At 36.5% G+C, this 23,196-nt stretch overlaps 3 protein-coding genes across 4 annotated transcripts; 1 reads left to right on the top strand and 2 right to left on the bottom strand.

Annotated features, from left to right (window-relative positions):
- The first annotated feature begins 837 nt into the window (after window positions 1-837).
- Window positions 838-6,760, top strand: LOC113681456 (putative neutral sphingomyelinase). Of its 2 annotated transcripts, XM_089198545.1 has the most exons (8): window positions 838-1,134; window positions 1,226-1,292; window positions 1,703-1,799; window positions 2,955-3,031; window positions 3,152-3,335; window positions 3,849-4,061; window positions 4,527-4,788; window positions 5,704-6,760. In XM_089198545.1, the coding sequence occupies exons 2-8, from the start codon at window positions 1,240-1,242 to the stop codon at window positions 6,084-6,086; spliced, it is 1,269 nt and encodes a 422-aa protein (XP_089054671.1). In that variant the 5' UTR covers window positions 838-1,134; window positions 1,226-1,239; the 3' UTR covers window positions 6,087-6,760. The 2 variants fall into 2 exon arrangements, with proteins under 2 accessions (XP_089054671.1, XP_027054343.2); XM_027198542.2 differs by lacking the exon at window positions 838-1,134 and having other exon boundaries at window positions 1,151-1,292.
- LOC113681457 (guanine nucleotide-binding protein G(I)/G(S)/G(O) subunit gamma-11-like) lies at window positions 6,714-10,169 on the bottom strand. The gene is made up of 3 exons (XM_027198543.2): window positions 10,050-10,169; window positions 9,592-9,834; window positions 6,714-7,932 (listed from the first exon to the last, which is right to left on the bottom strand). Exons 2-3 carry the CDS (start codon window positions 9,798-9,800, stop codon window positions 7,824-7,826), a joined length of 318 nt encoding a protein of 105 aa, XP_027054344.2. The 5' UTR covers window positions 9,801-9,834; window positions 10,050-10,169; the 3' UTR covers window positions 6,714-7,823.
- On the bottom strand, window positions 10,101-23,176 carry LOC113681453 (annexin-B12). The gene is made up of 17 exons (XM_027198538.2): window positions 23,083-23,176; window positions 22,165-22,234; window positions 21,205-21,397; window positions 19,722-20,030; window positions 19,379-19,467; window positions 18,848-18,892; window positions 18,123-18,210; window positions 17,881-17,975; window positions 15,391-15,504; window positions 14,622-14,678; window positions 13,347-13,380; window positions 12,998-13,077; window positions 12,423-12,491; window positions 12,205-12,306; window positions 11,912-11,987; window positions 11,688-11,800; window positions 10,101-11,411 (listed from the first exon to the last, which is right to left on the bottom strand). The coding sequence occupies exons 2-17, from the start codon at window positions 22,210-22,212 to the stop codon at window positions 11,286-11,288; spliced, it is 1,638 nt and encodes a 545-aa protein (XP_027054339.2). The 5' UTR covers window positions 22,213-22,234; window positions 23,083-23,176; the 3' UTR covers window positions 10,101-11,285.
- Between the last annotated feature and the right edge of the window lie 20 nt (window positions 23,177-23,196).

The raw sequence follows: 23,196 nt of genomic DNA, 5'->3' as shown, positions 1-23,196 counted from the left end.
GTTCTGATTGACTTTTGTAATCACTTCGGTTTTTGTTTTACAACACTCAATTGAAATGCGCTCTATAACTTGTTTATACACAATTTACATTTAGGGCATGTAAGCCGCCTAAATTTTATAACAGAACTTTGGCTCTGAAACTGAGCTGACGGAAATATTGAAAACTGCGTCATGTTATTTAAACCTAATCGTGGTTTGAGCAAAATGTTTTCCTTTTCTCGGTCTTGATTGTTAGCAACCTAGATAGCAACTTAAAAATGACAGTTAAATATTGTAATAAAAAATTTGAAATTTTAGCAATGAAGGAAAGTAATAACTAAAGAAACAAACTCATATTAACTTGATTTGAGAATCAATAAATGCTTGCCGAAGGCGAGAACCTGTAATCTTTATAAATAAAAAATCCAAACTACATGAAAGGTGTTGTAGACACGTTGAACTCATTATCGGAAGTATCCCGGATCGATTTGATCTTTTTTTGCGGCTCCTTGAATTGTGATTATTCAATAAGACTCCTGCAGTCATCTCGACCTACCAAATGTGAAACAAAAATTAATAGTGATGATTTGGTACCGACTACTCCTGCGGTCGAGACCGTACAGAAGTATTTTTTTTTTTAGCTATTTTTGGTTGCATGCGATGTTAGCGTCAATAGCGTCAACAATGAAAATTGTGTTTCATTTTATGATGAATGTTCTGTTATTATCTGTTTAATTCCCAGATGTGACAAGCTGTTATGACAGTTTTCCTCATTTGCATATTTCTCACTAAGTGGTCCAACGTAGCTGTCAAATATTTCTTTTCACATCGAGGAACTACCACATGAGATTTCAGTCTACTTTGCTGATTCTTTATCCCTATTTTTTATTGAATTTTCTTAGTCGTCATTTCCTTTTTTCTCTTATGACATCACATAACACTTCTCGACTTTCCTGCAGAAATCGTCCACATGGTTATTCATCTTGGTGATGTGATCTACATCACACGTGACTACATCGTGAGACAAACGAAAAAACTTAGCTTTTATGTATAGTCTTGTCTTGGAATAATAATTTTTACTTTCCTAAGCGTGACTCCTACCTCGTGCCTAGAATTTTATCGGTCGGTAGGATTACCTTTGACATAAGGGACTGGGTTAGAATTGAAGCTAAGGTTTAAGACCTGATTTACATGAACATCCTACTGTTTTTGAAGTGCTTGCTGACAGTGATACTGTTTTCTCCAGACTCATTTCTAAACATGGCGGACGAAGAGCGAGAGCCCAACTTACACGTCTTGACCTTGAATTGCTGGTAAGGAAGTGTTTTGATCGTTTCCCTTATATTCGATCCTGTTTGATTGAAAAAAGAAATGCTCGTTTTTAAATGCTCAACATTTGTTTCAATTAATGTAGTTAGTTTCCATTGTCGTTCTTTTAAAAATATCGAAAAATTAACCTGCCTAGGCAAACATTGGGATCCGAATTGCTGTCGGCTCGCTGGAAAAAATTTTACTGCTGCTACCCCGTTGGTATTATCTGTTAATTCAAAGTTTTTGGAACTGTTTTAATTAGCTTTAGATTGATACAATTCCTAAATTTCGTTTTACACTCTTTTTACTCTGACTGGTAATGAATTTTGAGAAGGTTCTTGTTTGAGCTCGCGATATACATGCACTTGATCGACTTCCGGTGATGACTTCTTCTATGTTCAATTTCTATAAGGGGTATACCTCACGTGTCCAAAATGTGGGAAGAACGTAAAGTGCTGATTGCTGAGGAACTTGCCAAAGGTCATCATGATGTAGTAACACTTCAAGAGGTACTTGAACGACTTAAATTTTTAGTAATTCTCAGTCACTGTGCAGGCCCCGGTTGTTTGGAGGGCGGAAAACGCTATCCACCGGATAAATCTCTATCTGGTGGATAGTGCAGTACGTTTACTTGACACTTATCCACTGGATAGTGATATTTCCATAGGATAGCATTATTGGCCCTGTGATCAACTTGACCCAGGTGATTATTGATGTTGTACATTGCCTTCTTTTCATTGTTATTTTCACTGTGATGATTATGTTTTCAATTGTGGTATAATTTTTAAATGTTGATGAAAGAATTTGTGTAGCCTGGAATTAAAGCAAACTCTCTTGAAGGAAGTTTTAGATAGAGGAGTGGGCTGCATGGGTTCTAATCCTTCAATGTGGGTAAGATCTAAGAAAGCTAGCTCAAAAGCTAATTTCTCTAAGATCTAGGATAATAATTTTTTCCAACCTGGGCAGTATTTGTCTAACCCTTTAAATGATAGGCATTAACTGAAAGATGAAGCCTGAGAATGCATTGGTAACAGTGAATTTCAGGTTTTAACGTGCAAAGCTTGGTGGGGTTGGATACTCTGCCCCTAAATGTCTGATATAGTAAAGAAATGATTTAGCTGGGAGTATAGAGCCAAAATATGGAATGTTTTTTTGTATTTTGATATACAAATTATTTTTATTATGGATTATGTTTTTTTTTTCCCACAATCTGTATATCTACACAAGCATGAACACATGATAGTGGAAAATGTTCATGTGATCAACTCAGCTTCACCAAACATGTCAGATACTGTTCTGCCTGAACGATCATGAGACAGGGGATAAATACATTCTTGCCAGTCAGACAGCACAGTGCACTTTGCCATGTTTCACTATGACATGTTTCTCTTTTGTGTTTTGTTTTGTTGTTTTTTTTCCCTGAGGTTATTATTTACACACTTAAGAGCGTGAAATGAGGATTTTTGTGATGCAGATATCAGTAAGAAGTTGAGAGTTCCTTCCCATGGCAGTTACCACAAACCTTTCTTGTGAAGTGTTAAGTCTCAAATGCTCAGAGAAGGACCTGTAATTTATTGGTTAATGTCTTGAAAATTTTAAATTCCTTCAATAAATTTCAATTTTTTTATGAACCTCTTGATCCTATTCAAACTTTTCTTTCACAGATTTGGAGTAGAAGTGATTATGAACTGATTGGTCAAATAGTTAATGAAGTTCTTCCATACTCACACTATTTTTACAGGTAAGAAAAAGCAATAAAAGAAGTTATCAATCTTGTGCAATAAGATGATGAGTATACATAATTTAATACTACATGTTGATGTGATCTCAACATAAAACATTTTATTCAATTTTCTTATAGCGGTGTGATTGGAAGCGGAGTTTGTGTGTTCTCTCGGTATCCAATCATTGATGCATATTTTTACCGGTATTCTCTTAATGGCTACATGTACAAGATTACCCATGCAGACTGGTTTGGTGGAAAAGGTGTGGGATACTGTTTGATTGATCATCCCAAGCAACTAATTCATTTCTTTGCCACTCATGTAAGTACATAATAATATTATGATTTTAATTTGAAGTTATACACTTAACAAATACTATAAAAAGGGTGTGAGCTCATTGAGGTGAATGTTGGTACTCTTTGAGATCAATTTTTAGCATTTACCTCAGGATGTAGTCACTGCAGTTATGAATTTGCAACATTTTGACCCCGTACCGCAAACTTCACTTGATTGTTTCTGTTTCCTTTTTTTCTTTTTTTTTTTTAACTGTAAAAAAAAAAACTCCACACAGTGTCAAGAAACTGCTGACTCTGCAATCTAAGCTCCAATATTTGCTGTCCCCTTTACAGTTTGCACTGTTAGAACTGAGATAGGGGTTATTGGAATTGTATTGTAACTTACCTGAGTTTATCTGAGTTACCTTTCATTAATTACCTAGTTATCATCTTGAAAAACACTATTGAGGTGTTGGAAGTTGAGTTATTTTGCTCTACTTGATTTGCATGCATTTGTCTCTTTGATAATTTATGATTAATGTTCTGTTCCTTCTTTAAGACACATGCAGAATACAATGAAAGTGGAGAGTATGCCCCCCACAGAGCAGTCCAAGCATACCAACTCTCTCAGTTTGTTCATCACTTGACAAAGCCTTCTGACGCAGTGTTAGTTTGTGGTGACATGAATTGTGAGCCATCCCAGCTGTTTTATAGGATTATCAAAGATGTTACTGGACTTATTGATGCTTGGGATAAACATGGAACAATCAAGGTGAGAGGTTCTCTACCATTATAAATTTTAATGTAGAAGAGACAAGGTAACTGCTTTTCATTTTTCTTATAGTCAGTTTTGTATTTTCTTCCTTCAAATAAATTGTTTTCTTATGCAGTCCTCTTAATCATTATTTTCAAACCTATGTTCATGCACTCTTGCATGTAGTTGATTTTTACTTTGTTTGGCAAAAAAATGTTGCCTATCAATAGGCTTGTTTTGATGAGAAACATTCTACAACTGTACTGATTGTTGGTAAAAAAAATACAGTTATGGCTCATGTTATATACAAATGACAAATATCATAATACTGGGCAATGTTTTGCTCATGAACTTTAGAAGGGAACACTTAATATCTTTAAATGATTTTGTCACCTTTGAATATATGACTTTCTCTTTCTACAGTAATTAAATTTCCAAAAAATTGAGAAAGTAACCTTTTTGACAAACTTTTTTCTTTCACAGCCTGGTTGCTATGGTAACACATCAGATGTCAGTTCAAATACGTTTTCAGGAGATAGGAGTGATGCTACTGTTTCTCAAGAAGGTGGACCTGAGGATGGAAAGCGCATTGATTACATTTTTTATCAGAGCAGTCAAAGAAGTTTAAAATGTACACATTGTGAGGTTACCATGGGACATGTCCCAGGAAAGACATTCTCATTTTCAGACCACGAAGGTGTGGCTGCAAGCTTTGTGGTGACAGACACAATGGCTGATGAGACAGGTAAAATCATTAGTACTAATAACCATACTTAGTGGGTAAGTGTGTGGAACAGCTCCCCTCCACCAGCTTTTTATTAGTTATTGGCCAACAGATTACTCACAGACTACCTTCTAAACTTTGAAGTAAAGACCTCCTCTTCCAGTCTGTCACATAAATCCAGCACAGTTTGAAGAGATAACTAAAAGAATTTTTCAGTGAGTGAAGGTGTGACAGTCTCAGTAGCATTATGTAAATGTGCAAGTACTACTATCATAGATGTTCCAATAATCAACTGTCAGTCACCTCACTAGGCAACCATTGGTTCACAGCCGGCTTGCACTTTTGCTTGTCTAATTTCTCTTGACCAAGTTTACAACTTCAGGATGTTGGCTAGCGGTCAGCCAACTCAAAGTCTGCCTCTTGATGCCTGATTTGTTCTATGGGAAACTGTTAAGAAATTTACCCTCTCTAATGAAGGTTTCTAGTAATTATTTTCTCTCTGCATAGGTGTTGGGGTATGTATCTGATGATCAGTTCTTTATTTTTATTATGCTATCTTGTCATGCTAGGCAACAGCCATTTAGAATGATTTTAACCTGAGAACTCACACCTTAAGGTGCAGGGGACAGAAACCCCTGAGAATAAGGGGTTGGGAATTAGGAGTGATTGTGATATACCAAAGATGAGAGAAGAGAAGGTGGGAAGTAAAAAAGGTGAAATGCAAAATGCAAAAAATTGTTAATCTGCATTTTTTTACAATAGAGGATGGGAGGGAGGATTTAAGGATGCTGAAAAGGGTAGGGTAGCTGAAGTGGGTGGATACTCCCCCTTCCCTGCCATTTGAGAAGAAACCCTATATATATTTCAGTTGTTAAAGAAGTTTTTTTTTAACTTGTGTATAATTTTCATAAAATTCATCTCTTTTTTTTTTTCAAGATTCATTTCAAGCTGCAGTTTCTATCAGCAGCAAGGGACGAGAAGCCTTATCTGAAACACAAAAAATCATTGCCGGTGCAATTGATGCACTGTCCAGACGACAAAACTTACAAGTGTTTGTTGCTTGTGCTCTGTTGCTCTTTGCAGTTTATCCTGTCATGTTTCCTGCTGCAGAACACTCTCGCTTTTCACTGCACCATGTATTTGGCAAGATTTTGTATCTGATTCGCATCATTGGGACTTTTCTTGCCTCAGGATTTCTGTTCTACGGTATTTTCAATGTGAGAGATGAGTACAGTGTCTACAAAGCTGTTCAGGAAATGATCAATGTACAACTAAAAAAGATGTGTAATAGAAAAAGGATGAAGGAGAATTCTAATTGACTTGAAATCCCAGAAAGTAAGGTTGGGTGTAGTTTGCATAAAAAAAAGTCTTCTGAATGAGAAAAATTTTTGAAATCATACTTACAGATGATGGGTAGTTAAGGGAAGAATTGTTGACTGATGCTGGCTGGGTACAGGAATAACCAAAGACAAATTCTACTTAAAGTGGGGTTTCAATAAGGTGGTAATTATTAGCTGGAACTCTTCACAGATGTTTGATAATTGTCATTAGCATTATTTTTAGGAGCTATTTTCATTTCTCTCATGAAAGATAATTTGTGCTGTGTATCACAGATTTTATCCAAATATCTATCATATTGGTAAAGTTTGAAAAAGGAAGCCAAGCATATGTTTTGGATACTTTTTATCAAAATGAAAGAAAGGTTTTTTTTGGATGAAAAATGCGTGGAAAATGTTCAGGATATCAGAAAAAATATTTGCATAAGAGTAGCTGTGGAAATATACACTCAGTTTCTGACACTTTTTGCCATATGTATACCAAAGAGAAGAATCACAAATTGCACACAAGTACATTCAAAACTTCTATAATTTTGCAGAGCAAAATTTTACTGAAATTGCTCCTAGTTTGCATTTTGTGATGTTTAAGAGGCAGCTTAGATGCAACAGTTGTAGTTATATTTTAATAACTTTTAATAAAATTATATTTTTCTGTATGCTGTTTAAGTGATACAAGCTCACAACATTTTGTCTTCTTCCATAGATATATATATTTTCTCTGAACCAATTTATGCAAATGACAATTGGTAGGAAAAAATGTCAATATAACAGCATCTAAACCCTAGCTAAACAAAGCCTAAAAATATTTAGTAAATGAGATGTAATTCTATCTGTATTAAACACATATCAACTAAAGATATAATGTTCAATTCTTTACAATTGGGGATAAGTTCTGTAGCATTCATCACTGACATTGTAAGATTAATATATTGTTTGTTGAATAAAGAGAGGATTATTACTTTTGATGATAAAAAAAATTACTAGAGCCATTAGTTTTATTTGCACTGTTAAGGGTGCTACCTGGGAAAATTCAAGATAAGGTTTGCGCATAAAATGGGAAAAAGCAGGCTTGCAGATCAGAGACAACAAGCCTACTCACAACAAGTGTAACCAGTTATGACTTTCACCTATTGATCAATGACAGTTCACAAAACTGTGTACAGTCACCTTCTTTGAAAATTTTACTTGCTAAGGGCCAAGGTATGCTGACTAAATACACAGGCTACGATACTGCCATCCATTAAATCAATCATTGGCTAAAAAAAAATGTTAAAAGCAATGTTCAATATTGATTTTTCCAAAGCTTTTTGTTTGAGAAAACCATTTCTCTATGTTACTCCTCTTGTGTAATGTAAGCTCAGATGTGCTAAGTTTAAGAAAGGGATATGTCTGAAATCAAACCTAGGCACTAACTAAAATAGATACTACTTTTAAAAAATTTCAACAATATAGAAAACTCTAACCTGCTTTACATATTACAACAAAACATATTTTCTAAAATTAAATAAAAATAAGGTTGTTGTTCTATGAAGAATTACTTTTATATTTAAAGAGATATTATTACAAAAATAATTCACCGCATTATATTTAGCTATTATCACTATTACAAACATCTCTGTAAGTCCACATTTAGCATTATTTAATTTGCTGCTCCAATGCAGTTATCTTCCTCTGAGCTCCATGTATTAGATAAATTTTCTTCCACTGAAGCAAATTTCATCATAGCAAAGAGCATCGCACTCCCATCTCTCTGTAAGGATTGTTTGCATTTGGAATTTTTCCCAGTAGAGGGTCATCAGATCTCTTCTCTTGGCAGAATCGAGAAAGGCTATAAAGAAAACATTGAAAAACAATTAGAAAGGTTTTGATACAAATAAAAATAAAAAAAGTATTAGATACGTGTGATAAGTGAAAAAATTCGAATTGTACTGGTACATAAGAAAGATACACTTGATAGGGGTACTTTTTCCAATTAAATCATTTCTAAATTTCTGGTTTGATAAGTATGATTGGCATCTAATATCTCCCTACAGTATCACTGCTGAATCAAACATTTACCATATGAGAATGAAGGAACTAATCTCTGACTAAAGAAGCTTTTGACTAATAAACAAATTCTGCTTTGCCAGTTCCTTTTAAACCATACAAGAAGAAGCCTCATTGCCTCCTAGTGGACCAATTGCTTTGGGTGTGCTGTTAAGTCACTTTAAACCAATTGCAGTCTTCCATCTTTACTTAAACTCAGACCAGTTGGAATTCATGTGACATGCTGTAGCCACAAAATTCAGTTGCAGTGATGTGCAGATTTTCACAGGAATTCTTCTTCAAACAAACTGTGACTTGTCCTGGTAATGTGTAACATGGAGTTTATACCCGAGATGGCTCATCTTCATCATGCTATCATAGCTGGCATCAAGCATGGAAGGAATACTCTTTCAAATTATTGGTAGAGCACCTATCCAGAATCTCCAAGGAATTTTAAAATCATGCTATTATTAGTTGATCTGATATCAAATTCTCTGAACTAACATTGTAGGAATTGTATGGCAGACAGTAAGGAGAATTATCAATGGGATCTTAGGAGAAATACAACAGTAAACTTCACCAACATCATTATTGAAACCCTCTCAGTCAGTCTCTACAATCCCCCAGCAAGTCAATACACATGACCTGTCTGGTGACAATTTAATAAACTGCAATATAAACAGGTGAATAGGCTAATCATGTAACCAGCTGCTTTCGTTTGATTAACTATCCCCATGGCACGTTTGTGGTCTATACTTCAGTTATTGTCCCCATTCACTAAGTGATTGGGAGTCAATTGATAATCTAGGTCCATCTTTAAAAAAACCGAATTAATCGAAAATTTACGTTTGAAACAACGCATTTCCTGTGAAATATTTAAGAGTGTTTTTGCACGTTAAGTCTCCAGTTGAACTAAACAACCGCGGAGCATAATGCAGTCTACCAAACAAATGATCGGCAAAGTAAATAAGAAGGATCTAGTAAGAACTATAACTGGCTTAAGTTATTTTTTCAACCAATATCGAAAGCGTAACTTGTCAAATAGGGTTTCCAGCGGAACAAACTCCAGCCATCAATATCGCATTAAGTTCTGATATTTACGCAACCAAATATCACATTTTAAGAACTTAAGGTAAAATGTCATGAGCTTTTAACGTTTTGAAGGAAAATACAAGTAAAATTCAATTTGAATTCACCTACGATACGATAGGGGTATTATGCCAGAAGTGTGGCGACTTTCATCCGCGCGATTACAGAAGGATATTTCTGCACGAACGTCACTGTTCTAGAAAAAAAAGCCTCCCATGCAAAATGGCTTCGACCCTTTTAAATCATGGATCGTTCTATTTGAACACGAACAATGCCAGCAAAAAGAGGCGATTAAATTAATTAATAATCAGAACTTTAAAAAACCTGGCAATAAGCTTCAGTTAAATGTACTCAAGCGCGAACTTTTACTTACTCTTCGGAACAAACCGAGATCTTCTTTCTGGATATTTTACTTTCTCTCCTGAGTTGATCCACTTGTCTTCTAAGGTTATGATAGTCTTGTTCTCGCTGTGAGATCGTCGACTGACCGTACATGTTTACAAGTTTCTGTGCCAAAAAATGCGTGAAGTGACTACTAATCGCCTCAGCTCTCGAAAACAGCAGCGATGGCTCTCGTGACATATAAGGGTGGTTACCTAGATGAAGCGGATGTTGACTGCAGATTCCAGAAGTAGTTGATTGGTGAGTTTTACGCGGACAATACTCTTTCGAGGCGAAGGGGTTGGGTAAAATTATTGTACAGGGGTGAGCTATTCTTTTGAAGAGAGTAGTATTGATATTAGCTTGTAACCTTTGAAGCAATTCCAGATTATTCCTCAAGCTCATCGCCTCTAACGAGTTCTGTTATCAAAATGTAAGGTGTTCAATTACCTTAGAGTTTTTATCACTTGCGGATTAAAGAGAAGAAACCCACATGCGTCATTTCTGCCAGTATTCCATTTAATAGCACATTTGTTTGACAATAAGCCACTTGGATCAACGTTAGGGCAAAATTTGTAAAATAAGACGCATTATATACCTAAAGCGTGGGAAACCTGCTGTGCGCGTGCAAAAATATTCCTCCTGATCAAATGTTTCGGATTACCTCGGCCTGTTAGAACATGTGAAGTTATTTCTGTGTTGTCACCAATATCTTGATAAGCTCCAATATTTCGACTGCTTTGTTTTCTTTGTTCTACGTCACTCATGAAAGTAACAGCTTCTTAAACGATGAGCAAAATTTATATTTCAAACCTTGTAGGTTTGTAATTTTTAAAATCGCATTTCTGCGTTTTCGCCTCCAAGAGCTCTCCTTAGCGTGAAACATCAAATTGTAGTAAAAGAAATGATACTAAACTATTTGAAATAACTTACATTAGATAATATCTTCTGTCTATCTTTTAGTTTAAAAAGACTACCTACGTAATTTAAGGTTGCAAAGTCGTTGCATTTGTACTTTATAATATTTAATGCGTAGAAAATTAGAATCCTAACAATATGATCTGAGAATCATTTTTGTTCCATCCTTGGCTAGATTATATTGCATGGGGAATACAATGTGTCTCATTTGCCCAAACCATTCAAATAAAAAAAAACTTGCCTCGCCTAAGTTTTCAACAGCCAGAGGTAGTTAAGAAAGAAGTGGGATTTTAGCCTTTGTCGATACGACAACCAACTCATGCCAAGGGTCCCTCTTCCTCCCGGCCTCTAAGTTCTCAAAGGCAAGATAGTGAGTGTGAGCAGTGGTAAGATTTGTGAGAGGTGAGATTCGGAAGAGAGACCATGAGAATGAAGTTGGGTGAAAGCTAGCAAAGAAGACCAAGTTCCACATTATGTTGCTTTCTCCGCAAAAGACCTAAAGGGCTTCCTTTGTTTATCTCTTTTCAACGACTGGTCGTCTTCCTTGATTTCCAAAAAAGGAAAATTCAACAAACTAACTCAATTTCACGAGATCAACTGATAAGAAAGTGGGCAATAAGCGTACGGCGCCAATACGGTCTGAGTATCTAAGAACTAAAAGGTCATTAAATCATTATTGAATATCTTGTCGTTTCAACATCTGAGTAATTAATCGAAATTAAAAAAATGATACTGGAAGTTCATTTTTTGTTTTCTATGAAACTGCTTTTAGTTCCTGCCAACAACGGCTAGCAAGAGTTTCTTGTAGTCTCCACTGCAATCTCCCTCAATCATCTTGAACAAGGTTTTGTGATACTTCTGCAAAAATGTTTGCTTGATTTCAACGAGGTCGCGCTAGGTAAAAACAAAGGAAATTTGCAATCAGTGAGATTAACAGATTTATCGTCTTGGAAAAGAATTTGTACCGGCGGTTACCGCTATCGTCTCGAGGGGAGATAGGTAGATATGATTTCTCCATAAGCTTTTGGCAGACTAACCACTAATGGGACACTATCTATTGATGACATAACTAGGTATGCTTAGATGTACAGATAAAACATCGACAACCACAGCAACACCCATGACATCGTCAAGGAAAAACATCAACAACATGGGAAGAAAAGTGCTCACCTCAGAACGAGAAACAACACAGCGAATCAACGTCGCATCATCAGTTCCAGCACCCTTCATGGATTTCCACAGTCGATCCGCAAAGTATTCAGCAGGATTTTTTGAACACAGCACTGAAATGAAACAGTTTCAGTAACATTTAAAGATTTGGTGCAACATTCATCCACGCACTTTGGCTTCACTAGTCAAAACTAGTCAAAAACATAGCTGAATTGGCGACTTACCAATACATTTGAAACCCGCCTTTAAATCACCAGACATCTCGCGATCGATAGAATTCAGAATGTCACGTTGAGCAATCTGAAATCAAAAAAGCAACGTTCAGAGTAATTGAAATGTTTCCTCCTCCTAGAAACCCGCAAAATACGAATGGCACTAATTAAAAGTTTTAAGGCTCGATAACAAACTGCTGTACGGAACATGAGCCCACGCTCCGGCCCCAAAGAAAGGACCAAGGAAGAACGAAAAGCAGATGCTAGAAGGCAGCAAAAAAACGAGCCGATGAAAACGTTCGTACCTTAACATATTCATCAAACGTTGCTCTCAGCTGTGGAAAGCTCCTGGACGCTAGAACAACATTAAATCGAGACTCGTCTGTTCCCCACTTCTTCTCACCCGCCTGTAATACAAAACACAACGTCATGTGAAAAGTATCAAGCTATTCAAAATGCCTTTGTAACGGTCATCTTCTATCGCGCTACAAGTATACGACTTCCTACAAAACGTCTGTGTCACCTGGAACAAGTCTTGAGCCTCCTTTGTTGCCTTAGCCATGTCAACAGTGTTGGTCTCGTCTCGATTACCCTGTGTAATACGAAACAAAAAGGATCAGGAGCTTGCATTTGACTTCCACCTTCCCTGATATTAAATCCCTTTCCCATGCAAGAACCACTCCGAAATTAATAAAGTTTAGCGTCCTCAAAAAGTCTGAAATTTGAATAACTTCATTGCAATCATCATCAAATTCACCCTGACTGTCGAAGTGAATTGAAGTCCAAAGCCCAGCTTATTCCCCGCAATCAGCGAAAGCTCTAGCAGTAATCGAGAGCAAGGCTGGTTGGAGAATCCTTTTTTTTCTACTCTTTTTTCTTTTTGTAATTTGCTGTCTAACATTTACCCTTCCAAAAACAAAACGAACAAACGAACCAAATCAAAACTAGAAAATGACATTTTGAACCAAGGGCAAATTAATTGACAGCATAAGTATTCATGGAAGTATGATAAAGCTAAGCGCGGTAAATCCTTTACAATAAGTTATCATGTTCAAGAGAGAAAACTTCACTGACCACAGGTAAAACCATTAGTGTTACCTGACACATTGAGACTAAAAGCCGCTTGAAATGGCCGCTTGTCTCGCTCACACAATCTTTCTCAAGGTCACGCTTGTAGTCTGTGCAGAAACAGAAGAATATCAAAACGACAAATTGCTTTTAGTTTCAAAAGATCAATGCTGAGGGGAGGTGGGAAAGAGGCTCCATTACCGTTAACATTTTTTAATGAAACTATGTACTGGATATATGGTACTGTACATATGGTCAACAATTCCAAGTGCTCTATCATAGCAAAGCTATTTGAGTAACCTCGTGTGACTTGAATTTCAGGCATATATTTACACAGTAATCTCGCAGCATTTTGCCAAATTTCTATCTGTATACTTACACTCTGTGTAGGAACTCTTTATTTCAGCAATTTCCTTCAAAATGTACAAAAACCAAAGTCAGTTTGTAGTTGAGGGATTTGCAATTGAGTGTCACAGGAACCCAGGATTGCTTTGGGTTTGTCTACAAAACTAAATTATTGCCACCATGTTAACTGATCTGATTCAAAACTAAACTCAATCACGACTTAGTCACTTGCGTTTTCCTGTGTCTCAAGCAGCATGCTTGCTTTTATTTTGCGTTGTTATTAGCTCTTCGAGATATTTCCCTTTCCTCTAATTGGCCATAGAAATTATTTTGGTGTTAGTTTCACATCACCCAATCAAAATTGTACTGTAAACACACAAAAGAACCCCTCGATAAACACATTGGTGCGAACTTACAAATATCCTTAAAAGGACATCTGTCATCCATTGTGCACCTTTAAACAAACAGATATTGTTCGTATTCTTAGAGACTATCTTACATGCATGCTGGCTTTCAAATCTATGAACGGCTTAGCACCCTCCTACCTATTGAGTGATTTTACTCAAGCTAAGAATTGTCATACATATAATACCAGGCACAGGGATTTGATTCGTCTTCCTTTGGCCAAAAGCACTAAATATCAAGGCAGTTTTAGATATAATAATGGGTGCAATTTTAATAATCTGCCCAAAGCAATAAGATCTCTGGAAAGCCTTAAAACTTTTAAAACTGAGTGTAAGCAGTTTTTTAAACAAATTTAATTAGTTATGTAGACTTTGTATATATTTTCTCTGATGAGTTTTACTTTTGTCTGTCAATTTTATACGTAACTTTGTATTGTCAAATTTTGTTTTTGCAGGGTTCTCTTTAAACTAGCTATGCTAAATGTGATGTCCCTCTTTAAATATTGATTAAATAAATAAATAAATAAAATATTAGCCTAAATTGTTCCAGTTTGTCATTTGCACTCCCTTTCTTGTTCTTCTCCACCTCTAACCATACTTGCTATTGGAAGCTTAGTACAGTACCACTCAGATATATGGTAAATGCGCAGACACATTTCATATGCTCAGACGCAGGATAGTCAGACGCGCATATTAGATTCTTTTGCGTGCGCGGATGAAAGAAAATGATTTCCTGTCTCTTTCGTGTTTTTCCATCATAAAGAAGTAACTTCTTGTAGTGTTCCTTGAGTTAAAGGTAGTTTTATATGGCACAAAAAAATTACTGAAGTTGTTTTGTCTGGAACTTCAGTTATATCTAAATCTGATTGATTTCGCATTCTTTTTAAAAAAATGGGTAGACATACCTTGTTAGAGCGAGTGCACATGATGTCAATCAAAGCCTCTTCATCTGTTCCAGCACCCTGAAATCATGAGATAAAAAATAATCAATCTAAGGTGATCAATGAGTTATGCAGAGCTTAGAAACAACTTTGTTCCAAAAGCCACTCTGGCCTCTATTTGCACGTTAAGCTTGTTCCACTGTCTTTAGGAACAACATTAAACCCTTTGACTCCCTGGATTGAACTGCACTGACAAATTTCTTCACAGCTGTAATAAATCATCAAGCAAACAGATGAGGAGAAATAAGAAAATAATAAACTAACAAATCCAATGCAAACTGGGGGAGAGGGTTATACAAGCCGTTATCATGTAAAGTACAGTGAGAAATGTAGGTTAAATCTCTCGTCACCTAGATTTAGTAATCAAATGATTTTGAATACAATTTGTGAAGAATTTCATTGCACTTGAATTGTTCTCCTTCAGCTTCATTATTATAACTCTGCACCCAATTTCACCTTAATCTACTGTTTGGAATTTGATTGATGCCCTCTCATTACTATGTGACCAACAGTGACGAGACAACCAGTCCTTATCTCTGACTCTGACTTGCAGAGACTCCACGACATCACACATAGCTACACAATGCACACCTGTACTTGTCTTTGTAACCTTTTATAGAGCCTTGTCAACAAGACTTATTGCCTTGAGTCTCCCTATTCCAGACACCCTTAATTTCATTTATTCAAACACTTTCTAACAGCTAACAAGCACACAGATTTGGTGCTTACTCACCCTCATGGCACGCCTCAGACACTTGGCATCATACAAAGAAGATGGTTCCATCAATGCCAACAAACAATCTTCAAGGTTACCACTAAGCTCTGACTTCAGATCATTCATTAGATCCTAACAATAAGATTGAAAAGCAACATTTTATTTCTTTCAATGTTCCTGAGGCATAAATTCTAACAGTCACACATACAACCTTAAAAGGCAAGATAGGAAAAAGGAATGGCATGCTCAACCCCTTACAGCCTAGCATCCACATCCATATTCTCCATACTTTCTCAAAAAATTTTCTTTGGTACTGGCAAGGAGAATTTGTTTTACAATTAAGTTGGCAATCATCTGCTTTTTTTGCATCACCTTATTGTTTAATGTAAGGGTGATACTGTGGGGCAAAAATTAGATGTTAGTCATTTTTGGCAGTTGAAGGGTTTGCAACAGTAAAGAATTCTTGGCCCCATTCATCAGCACTCCAACCAAGATCTTTTAATACTTAGGTTGATTGACAAACTACAATAAGCTACTAAGAGTAACATTTGGTTGACCTGCACTAGGCATTCAGTTAAATCAAAGAATACCTATTGCCAACTTGTGCATAACATACTTAATCTAAAGATGAAACATGGTTGTGGACTTGTAATTATTGGTCTTGCAGCAATGCAAGGTTGCTCTTTTGTCAAAAAGTTAAGCTTTCAGAAAATCACAGAGAGATCCACAATTACGGTACCCATTCAACTCCACAGAATAATAAACTCATGTAAAATCTACATAAACAGCACAAAATAGTACCATAAACGTCCATGTATAAGCCAAACTTTTTTTCACAAAATTGAAGCCAAAAATCAAGGGTGCCGCTTATCCAAGGATACATCTGTGTTTGGAGTTCTCAAAAACCTAATTAATATTCATAAAACTTCTTAAGATGCCAAGAAGAAAACATAAGAGAAACTGAGAGCGTGTTGCAGTAGTTCATTGACATTTTCATTGAGTGGTGGCTCCTAAAGGAGCCGTTTGTGTCTTTGAGTGTTTATCGGCAAATCTTGCTCTCCAAGAGTTCTTTCAAGCTATTAATTTTTGCTTTATACAAACAACTAAACACCAACATACAAGGAATCTCTCGTTGTTTTTTACTACCTTCATGGTGAATTTGTCAACTGCATTATCAGGCTCCTGTTCTGCATGAAGTTTTTCACCTATTGTGGGTTTCCAAACATCTTTATACCCATGGTATCCCCAAACAGCTGAGTCGACAATGGCCAGGCCCTGACCCAGACTCCTCCCAACATTTAAAGCTACTAAGCACTTGTTTGTTTTCTTTTCTGTTTCGATTTCTTTAGACTTGATAAATGTGAAAGATAGCTACAACTTCTATGTTGGTGTTTCGAAACCTTGATTGTTTGTAGCAATACAACTCTACTGAAACTTCAAACTGTATTGTTTTTATTTTTTTCCAAATTCTGTGCTTCCAAATCAGGGGTGCAGCTTATCTACGGATGCGGCTTATACATGGATGTTTACAGTATCTTGTATTTATCAAATTTCCATTTGCAAAATTAATCAAATTTAGACACTGCAATCAAAATCTTTCTTTGCCTGCACAAGCCAAATTCTACTATTTTCCATTCCTATATAACATTTCACCTTATAGTTGCTCAATAACTATTTGCATAGTAACACAATGTTTGTTTAATGGGTTTTGTCCTGCTTGAATCTGATAACAAACCTTCAAGTTTTCTGCTTTGGAATGAAAATACCTCAGAACACATTATATGTAACTGCAAGTTTTTTTAAAATTAATTGGAATTAAAGATATGCACCAACAAATTCCACAAGTTTTTTTGTGTTAGAAAAGCACAGGATTATTTTTGTCTGCTTCTGATCAATCCAGTTGCCAATGTTTAGAAAAGATAATTGAATTCAATCACAGTTCTTGTTTTACATCAGATCATAAACAGTTGAAGCAATTCGTAGTATTAGGTTTGTGCTTGAACTCATTAAATTTTTGTTCCCTTGGAAGGTGGTATTTAAATCAATGATGCTTAGTATAAACAGTAACAAAGCTTCTCTATTGTTGTATGTGTGGTTAGTACTCCAATATGGTTTCATGCTTGGGCCAGTTCTGAACGACTTATTACCACAATGTTTACATCTTAGTGAGTGAGTGAGTGAGTGACTTAGTGAGTGACTTATTTGCATAACAGAGTCCCCATAAAAACTTCTTCGCACAAGTTGAAAATGGGGCATAATAATAAAAAGTACAATAGCAGCTGCAACACACAACTCCCTCCTTTTTTCACCCCAAAGCTACTTTCCCATAGTTAAGTATTGGGCACCATTTTAATGAATGCCTGAAACAGGCTTTAATGCTGTCAAGATGCCACATATGAAATCAGTTACTATAGTATATTCACCCTAAATGAAAATCATGCAGCAATCAGAAGGATGATGAGCAGTTACTGCAGATCTTTTTGGGAGAAGCACTTTAAATTGACCTACCTTTCCAAACATAGTCTTGTACCTCTTTCTAATTTCTACTCTTTGAGCATTGCTACGCTTCACAAGGATATCAATGAGGGCAGCCTCATCAGTCCCTATGGCAAACCAAAAAAAACATTTTCAGAGCAAAATTATAAGAAATGCTTCACATACAGAGCACAAAATTGATAGCTTGATGATGGGAGAGAAAGATTTGTAAACAAATGGTCCCTTTTGTACAGAATAAATAACTGGAAACTCACCTGCTCCTCTCATGGCCTTCCGTAACAATTCACAATCAGCTTCTGCATCAAATGGAGAGACTGAAACAATGGTACCATGACCATATTTCTTAAAAGAAAATAACGGCACATCAGCAACACTTTAGTAAAGGGCTTACCAAAAACTCTTACCAGGTACATGTACCTGTTCCAGGAGCACAGTTTGTAAAACAAAGTATGATTGTGAACAGAGCAAGAGTATCTAGTAAGTGCAAAGATGAAGGGGATTTGGGTCAGGTCAAGAAGAGAGAAAAGTTTGGGTTTACCCAACAATAATATATTAAGTAATTAAAAAAAATTGAATGATTATAAACTGATACATCAAAAAGACATTACATCATTCCAAGATGCAATTTTATTGGTAAAAAATTTTGGCAACTAAAATTGCAGAAAAATTATCTGGCAACTTGTGAATTTTTAATTTGTTGGTGTGTGCCTTATTTGTTTTTTTGTATTTTTTTTTTTAATCAAAGGCACAAACTTTTTTAACAACTAGTAGCTTCAGAATTATCTTCTCTAGTTACACAGTCAAGTAGTGCTAGATGTCAAAGGCCATATCATTTGAAGACTCCACAAATATTGAAAGAATTATATTGTTCACACGTACAAGTACACATAATTATATAATTTTTTTTGTCCAAAATGGTAACTTTACCACCGATACATTAAATAATATCATCTCACAGTGTAACAGAATATGAACTTACTGCTTTTAAAGACATTGAAGCCATCTGGGCAGTTGGAGGACCACCCTGATAAGCAACAAAAACATTTTATTAATTTTGTTTGTTCATGAGCCTGTATAAGAATAGAATAGTCATTTCCATTACCCCACTAAAGACAGAAAGGGTGAATCCAAAGGAGGAAGAGGGGAATTTTGGGGATTTCTATAGAGTTGGCTAAAGTGGAGATAATTTTGTAAAAAGCAATGATTACCATAGCAAAGTGATAGACCTGTAGACTGTAGTTTTGAGCACATTAACTTATCTGTAGATTTTGTGAAATAAATCACTCTCCCAAATTAATTCTGACCTGATGCACATCCAACAAGACTATAATTTGAGATAAAATTTTATTTCAATACTTCCACTGTAATCTTTATTTTTTACCAAACAGACATGAAAAACCAATGGCGTATTTCTATATTATCAAATAAGTAAAAACCTTGTTTTCAACCAATACTGACTACAAATCAATGCCCTTGTCTACCCCTAAATGAATTTCTTTTGAATACTTACCCCACCAGAGGGAGCAGGAGGCTTTGCTGGTTTCTGTTGAGGAGCAGAGGAGGGGGCTGTTGGCGGAGGGGCACTGTGTGTAGTAGGAGCTATAAAAGAAATTACAGTAATTTAATTCATTTATGAATGTAGCAATAGCCTAGCTTACAGAAGAGGCTCTGAGGTCTAGTTTTGGAGCATCAGAGCATGAAATCCAAAGGTCACAAGGAATCAAAATTGTTTCTTCATCCCACATAATTGCAAAGCAAAGAAAGATCTTTCTATGTTTCCCTAATAGTAATCACATTATTGTTATGCCATCAAATACTAAGTGTATGAAAACTTTTTGAGGAAATACATGTACCTTGTGAGCTATAGTTCTGTTGTGGGGGCTGATGTCCAGGGTGGGATCCATATCCAGCTGGGGGAGGTTGTGCCCCATATCCACTTGCAGGAGGATGCCCTCCATATCCTCCTGTAGGAGGCGGACCTCCATAACCACCAGGAGGCGCACCATAACCACCAGTAGGAGGAGGCCCTCCATAGCCACCTGCAGGAGGTGGAGCTCCATAACCACCTTGAGGAGGTGCTTGACCATATGGTTGTGAGCCATAACCCCCAGAGGGAGGAGGAACACCATAGGGTCCCCCAGGAACAATCCCTGGGGAAACTCCTGAGACAATGGAAAACAATTTGCAAAAGGTTCATTGTTAGTTCTGGAAACACCTTAATACCAGATCAGTATTATACTGTAGCCCTCTGGTCATTTCTAACCTATTATTTAATTAAAAAATTTGGCAAAATAACCAACAGCAAGGACACAGGAAAAATTTTCATATATGAACCAGTGGATTGAGAATCTGTGGACAGATTACTATAGAGCCCTCCGTACAAAAACAGTGTTTGTAAATTTATAACCTAACTTTGTAAAACTTTTATTCAGAAAAATAAGAGGAATTGAGAGTTTCAACAGGATTGGAGTGTTTTGGATGGTACAGTCTGAATACAAAAAACAATGATTATTAATGCACATATAAACAAAATTACTACATCCACATGGCAGTAGCAGTTGTTTTGCTGGTCAGTAATGTATAAATACTATTTTTATAATAAGGAATAAAAAATCTTCTATACTAAGAATATGCTAATAACCAAAGGACCAAACATGGGCAACTTTTTAGTCAGAAGTTCATTAAAACTAATGGCCAACTCGGAACTTTCAAATGCATTCTGGAAAGATACAAAACTTGTCCTTTCAGTCATAATACTGAGACAAAATCAGGACCCAAATGATACATCAAAATTACAGATCACTTCATATACAACTCCCCTAATGTCTTATATTACATAACTTGCACTTATTGCAAAACAATATACGTTGGTGAAACAGGAAGACAACTAGGTGACCGATTTCAAGAAACCTGTACAATGTACAAAGGTATGACAGACAAACCAGTTGCAAGGCACTTTGATCTCCCTACTCAATATAAGCAGCCAATGGCAGTCTGCTGCCTTTCCTTATATCTAGGCAGTTCAGAAAGCCTCAAAACTCTAGAACAAAAATTCATCTTTCAAATTGGCACTTGCAATCCCTGCAGTATTACCAAACACTTTTCATTCTAATTTATTCTCATTTTTTTGTCTTGTCACCATGTTCTCACCAATAGCGGAGCTCCATTTTCTGTATATAGACACACACACAACCCACAATTCCCCAATCTACACTGAATATATATGTATACTATTGGCAAAAGAATTTCCATCTGCTAATAGACAAAATCTGTGCATGTTTCAATTCTATCATTGCGTCAAACAGTTAAAACAAATCACTGTTTATTGAAACTTACCTGGAGGTGGTGGATAACCTCCACCAGGGGGAGCAGGATAGCCACCAGCAGGTGGGTAACCTGGAACAGGGGGGTAGCCTCCAGGAGCAGGGGGATATCCCCCACCAGGAGCAGGAGGGTAGCCTGCACCGGGAGCAGGAGGATAACCAGGATCAGGGGGATATCCACCAGTTGGAGGATATCCTGGATATCCCTGACAAGATATGAGAAAGAGAAAGAAACATCAACCCTTTACACCCTAATATCAGTATATATAATCTCTATACTGTTCTTTATACATTTTCAAGGGTACTGACAAGGAGAATTCAATTAACAATAAAGACCTTTTTTTAGTTGGAGATCATTTCCTCTATTCGTGTGTTCTTGTGATTCAGGCATGATATTATAAAGAGAAATTGTATGCCAGTTGTTCTTTGGGGGTCAGAGGGTTACATGGCTCAAGGTGTGAGAGCATGTATTTTTTTCTGTAAGCAATCATCTTGTCACTGTAGGGCCATGTGAAGCTTGTCTAGTAGTGTGCAGAGTGTAGATAGTAAACATTCTCCTTTTGGTGAAGGAAAACTTTGTCTCTACCAGGTTACTTAAAGGTTATAAGGAAAAAATATCCTATTGGTCACCATGCATGTGCACCACTATTGATTTGAGCCTATTGGATAAAAGTAAGCAACATGGATTAAGGCAGATGCTCTTGGCCATATGTTGTATGCATAACATTGGAAAGGGGATAAAAATAACTAGATGGGCCTCATGATTTACAGGACAGTTTTAGACTCCATATAGGAAAGCTGTAAGCTATGAACCTTGCTTAAATGAACCAAAAATTGGTCATCAAAGGCTTTAATAAACCTATAACTGGAATACTAAAGGCTCATTAGGTCATAGCTGGTGTTCCATGCAAGTGAATGCTAAGACAATCTATTGCTTCACAGAGGTATGTAGTGCATGCATCACAACAATTACCCCGCCAGGAGGGTATCCAGGTCCACCACCATATGGAGGATAGGACATTATACAGTTCGTCAAATAAAGCCTGCAAAAGGAACACAAGAAAAGTACAGTATATGACTGTAATACTTAGCACAGGGAACAAAATAATGGTGTTTGTCTCTCACTATCAAGGAAAACATGTTGCGTAGGTAACTGAGACTCCTTAGAAGCCTTTTGGGATAAGATTCAATGTTCCCACTCCTCCCCCCTCCCAAAGTACCAGCTGCTAAACTCCACACCACATTCCTTTCCCAATGACAGGTAGTGACAGCTAGGGCTTCCATTTACAAGAGTAGGAAATTTGCTGTTTATTACTTAAAATGATCTTCTCGCCACCGTTCCTCGACACCTGTACGTGTCGTAATCCGTGTTATGGCCGATATTCAATAAAACAGCATTGCACATAAGCGGCGTACATGTACATCCGAGCACAACAATCTCTTTGGAAGCATTTAACACATTTTCACAGAAATAATGATCAAACGTTCTCAGCTGTTTCAATTTTCTAGTTTCGTGTTTTCCTACTGAGCATTTAGTTTCCAAACAACAAGCTGCTGATTGCAGAAGCATCGAACATTCCCTCACGTTCCTAGCAAGGAAACTTGAGAATTACTTTCCATACGCAAGACACATTGAACTAAACATTTCTAAAGTTTAACGATATGCTAAACTGGTTGCCTGAGCCCAGATGGTATTGATATAAGTCCACCTTCAATATGTTCGAATCCCGGCCCCCCAACCACAACATATCCGCTTTGCAATGCCAAACTCCATATTACGCTACGTACCTTGAAGACAGGTGAAATCACTGACAAGTGATAAAGATAAGAAAAAACTAAGAATTATAGCTAATGTAAATAAGGTTTTTTCGATCAGCTGAAAAATACTCACCAGGAAATCCAGGTAATAAGAGTAAACCTCTAAAGTGGAACTATTTTCCGCTTCTTTGAAGGACAACACAAATGTTGGTCACTGAAGCACTGGAACCCAGGGGGAGAGGCATTA

The sequence above is a fragment of the Pocillopora damicornis genome, chromosome 2 (genome assembly GCF_964200805.1).
Source record: "Pocillopora damicornis chromosome 2, jaPocDami1.2, whole genome shotgun sequence".
Taxonomy (NCBI): Eukaryota; Metazoa; Cnidaria; class Anthozoa; order Scleractinia; family Pocilloporidae; genus Pocillopora; species Pocillopora damicornis.
The sequence above is the reverse complement of the archived record's forward strand: the minus strand, read 5'-3'. Positions and strand labels throughout refer to the sequence as shown.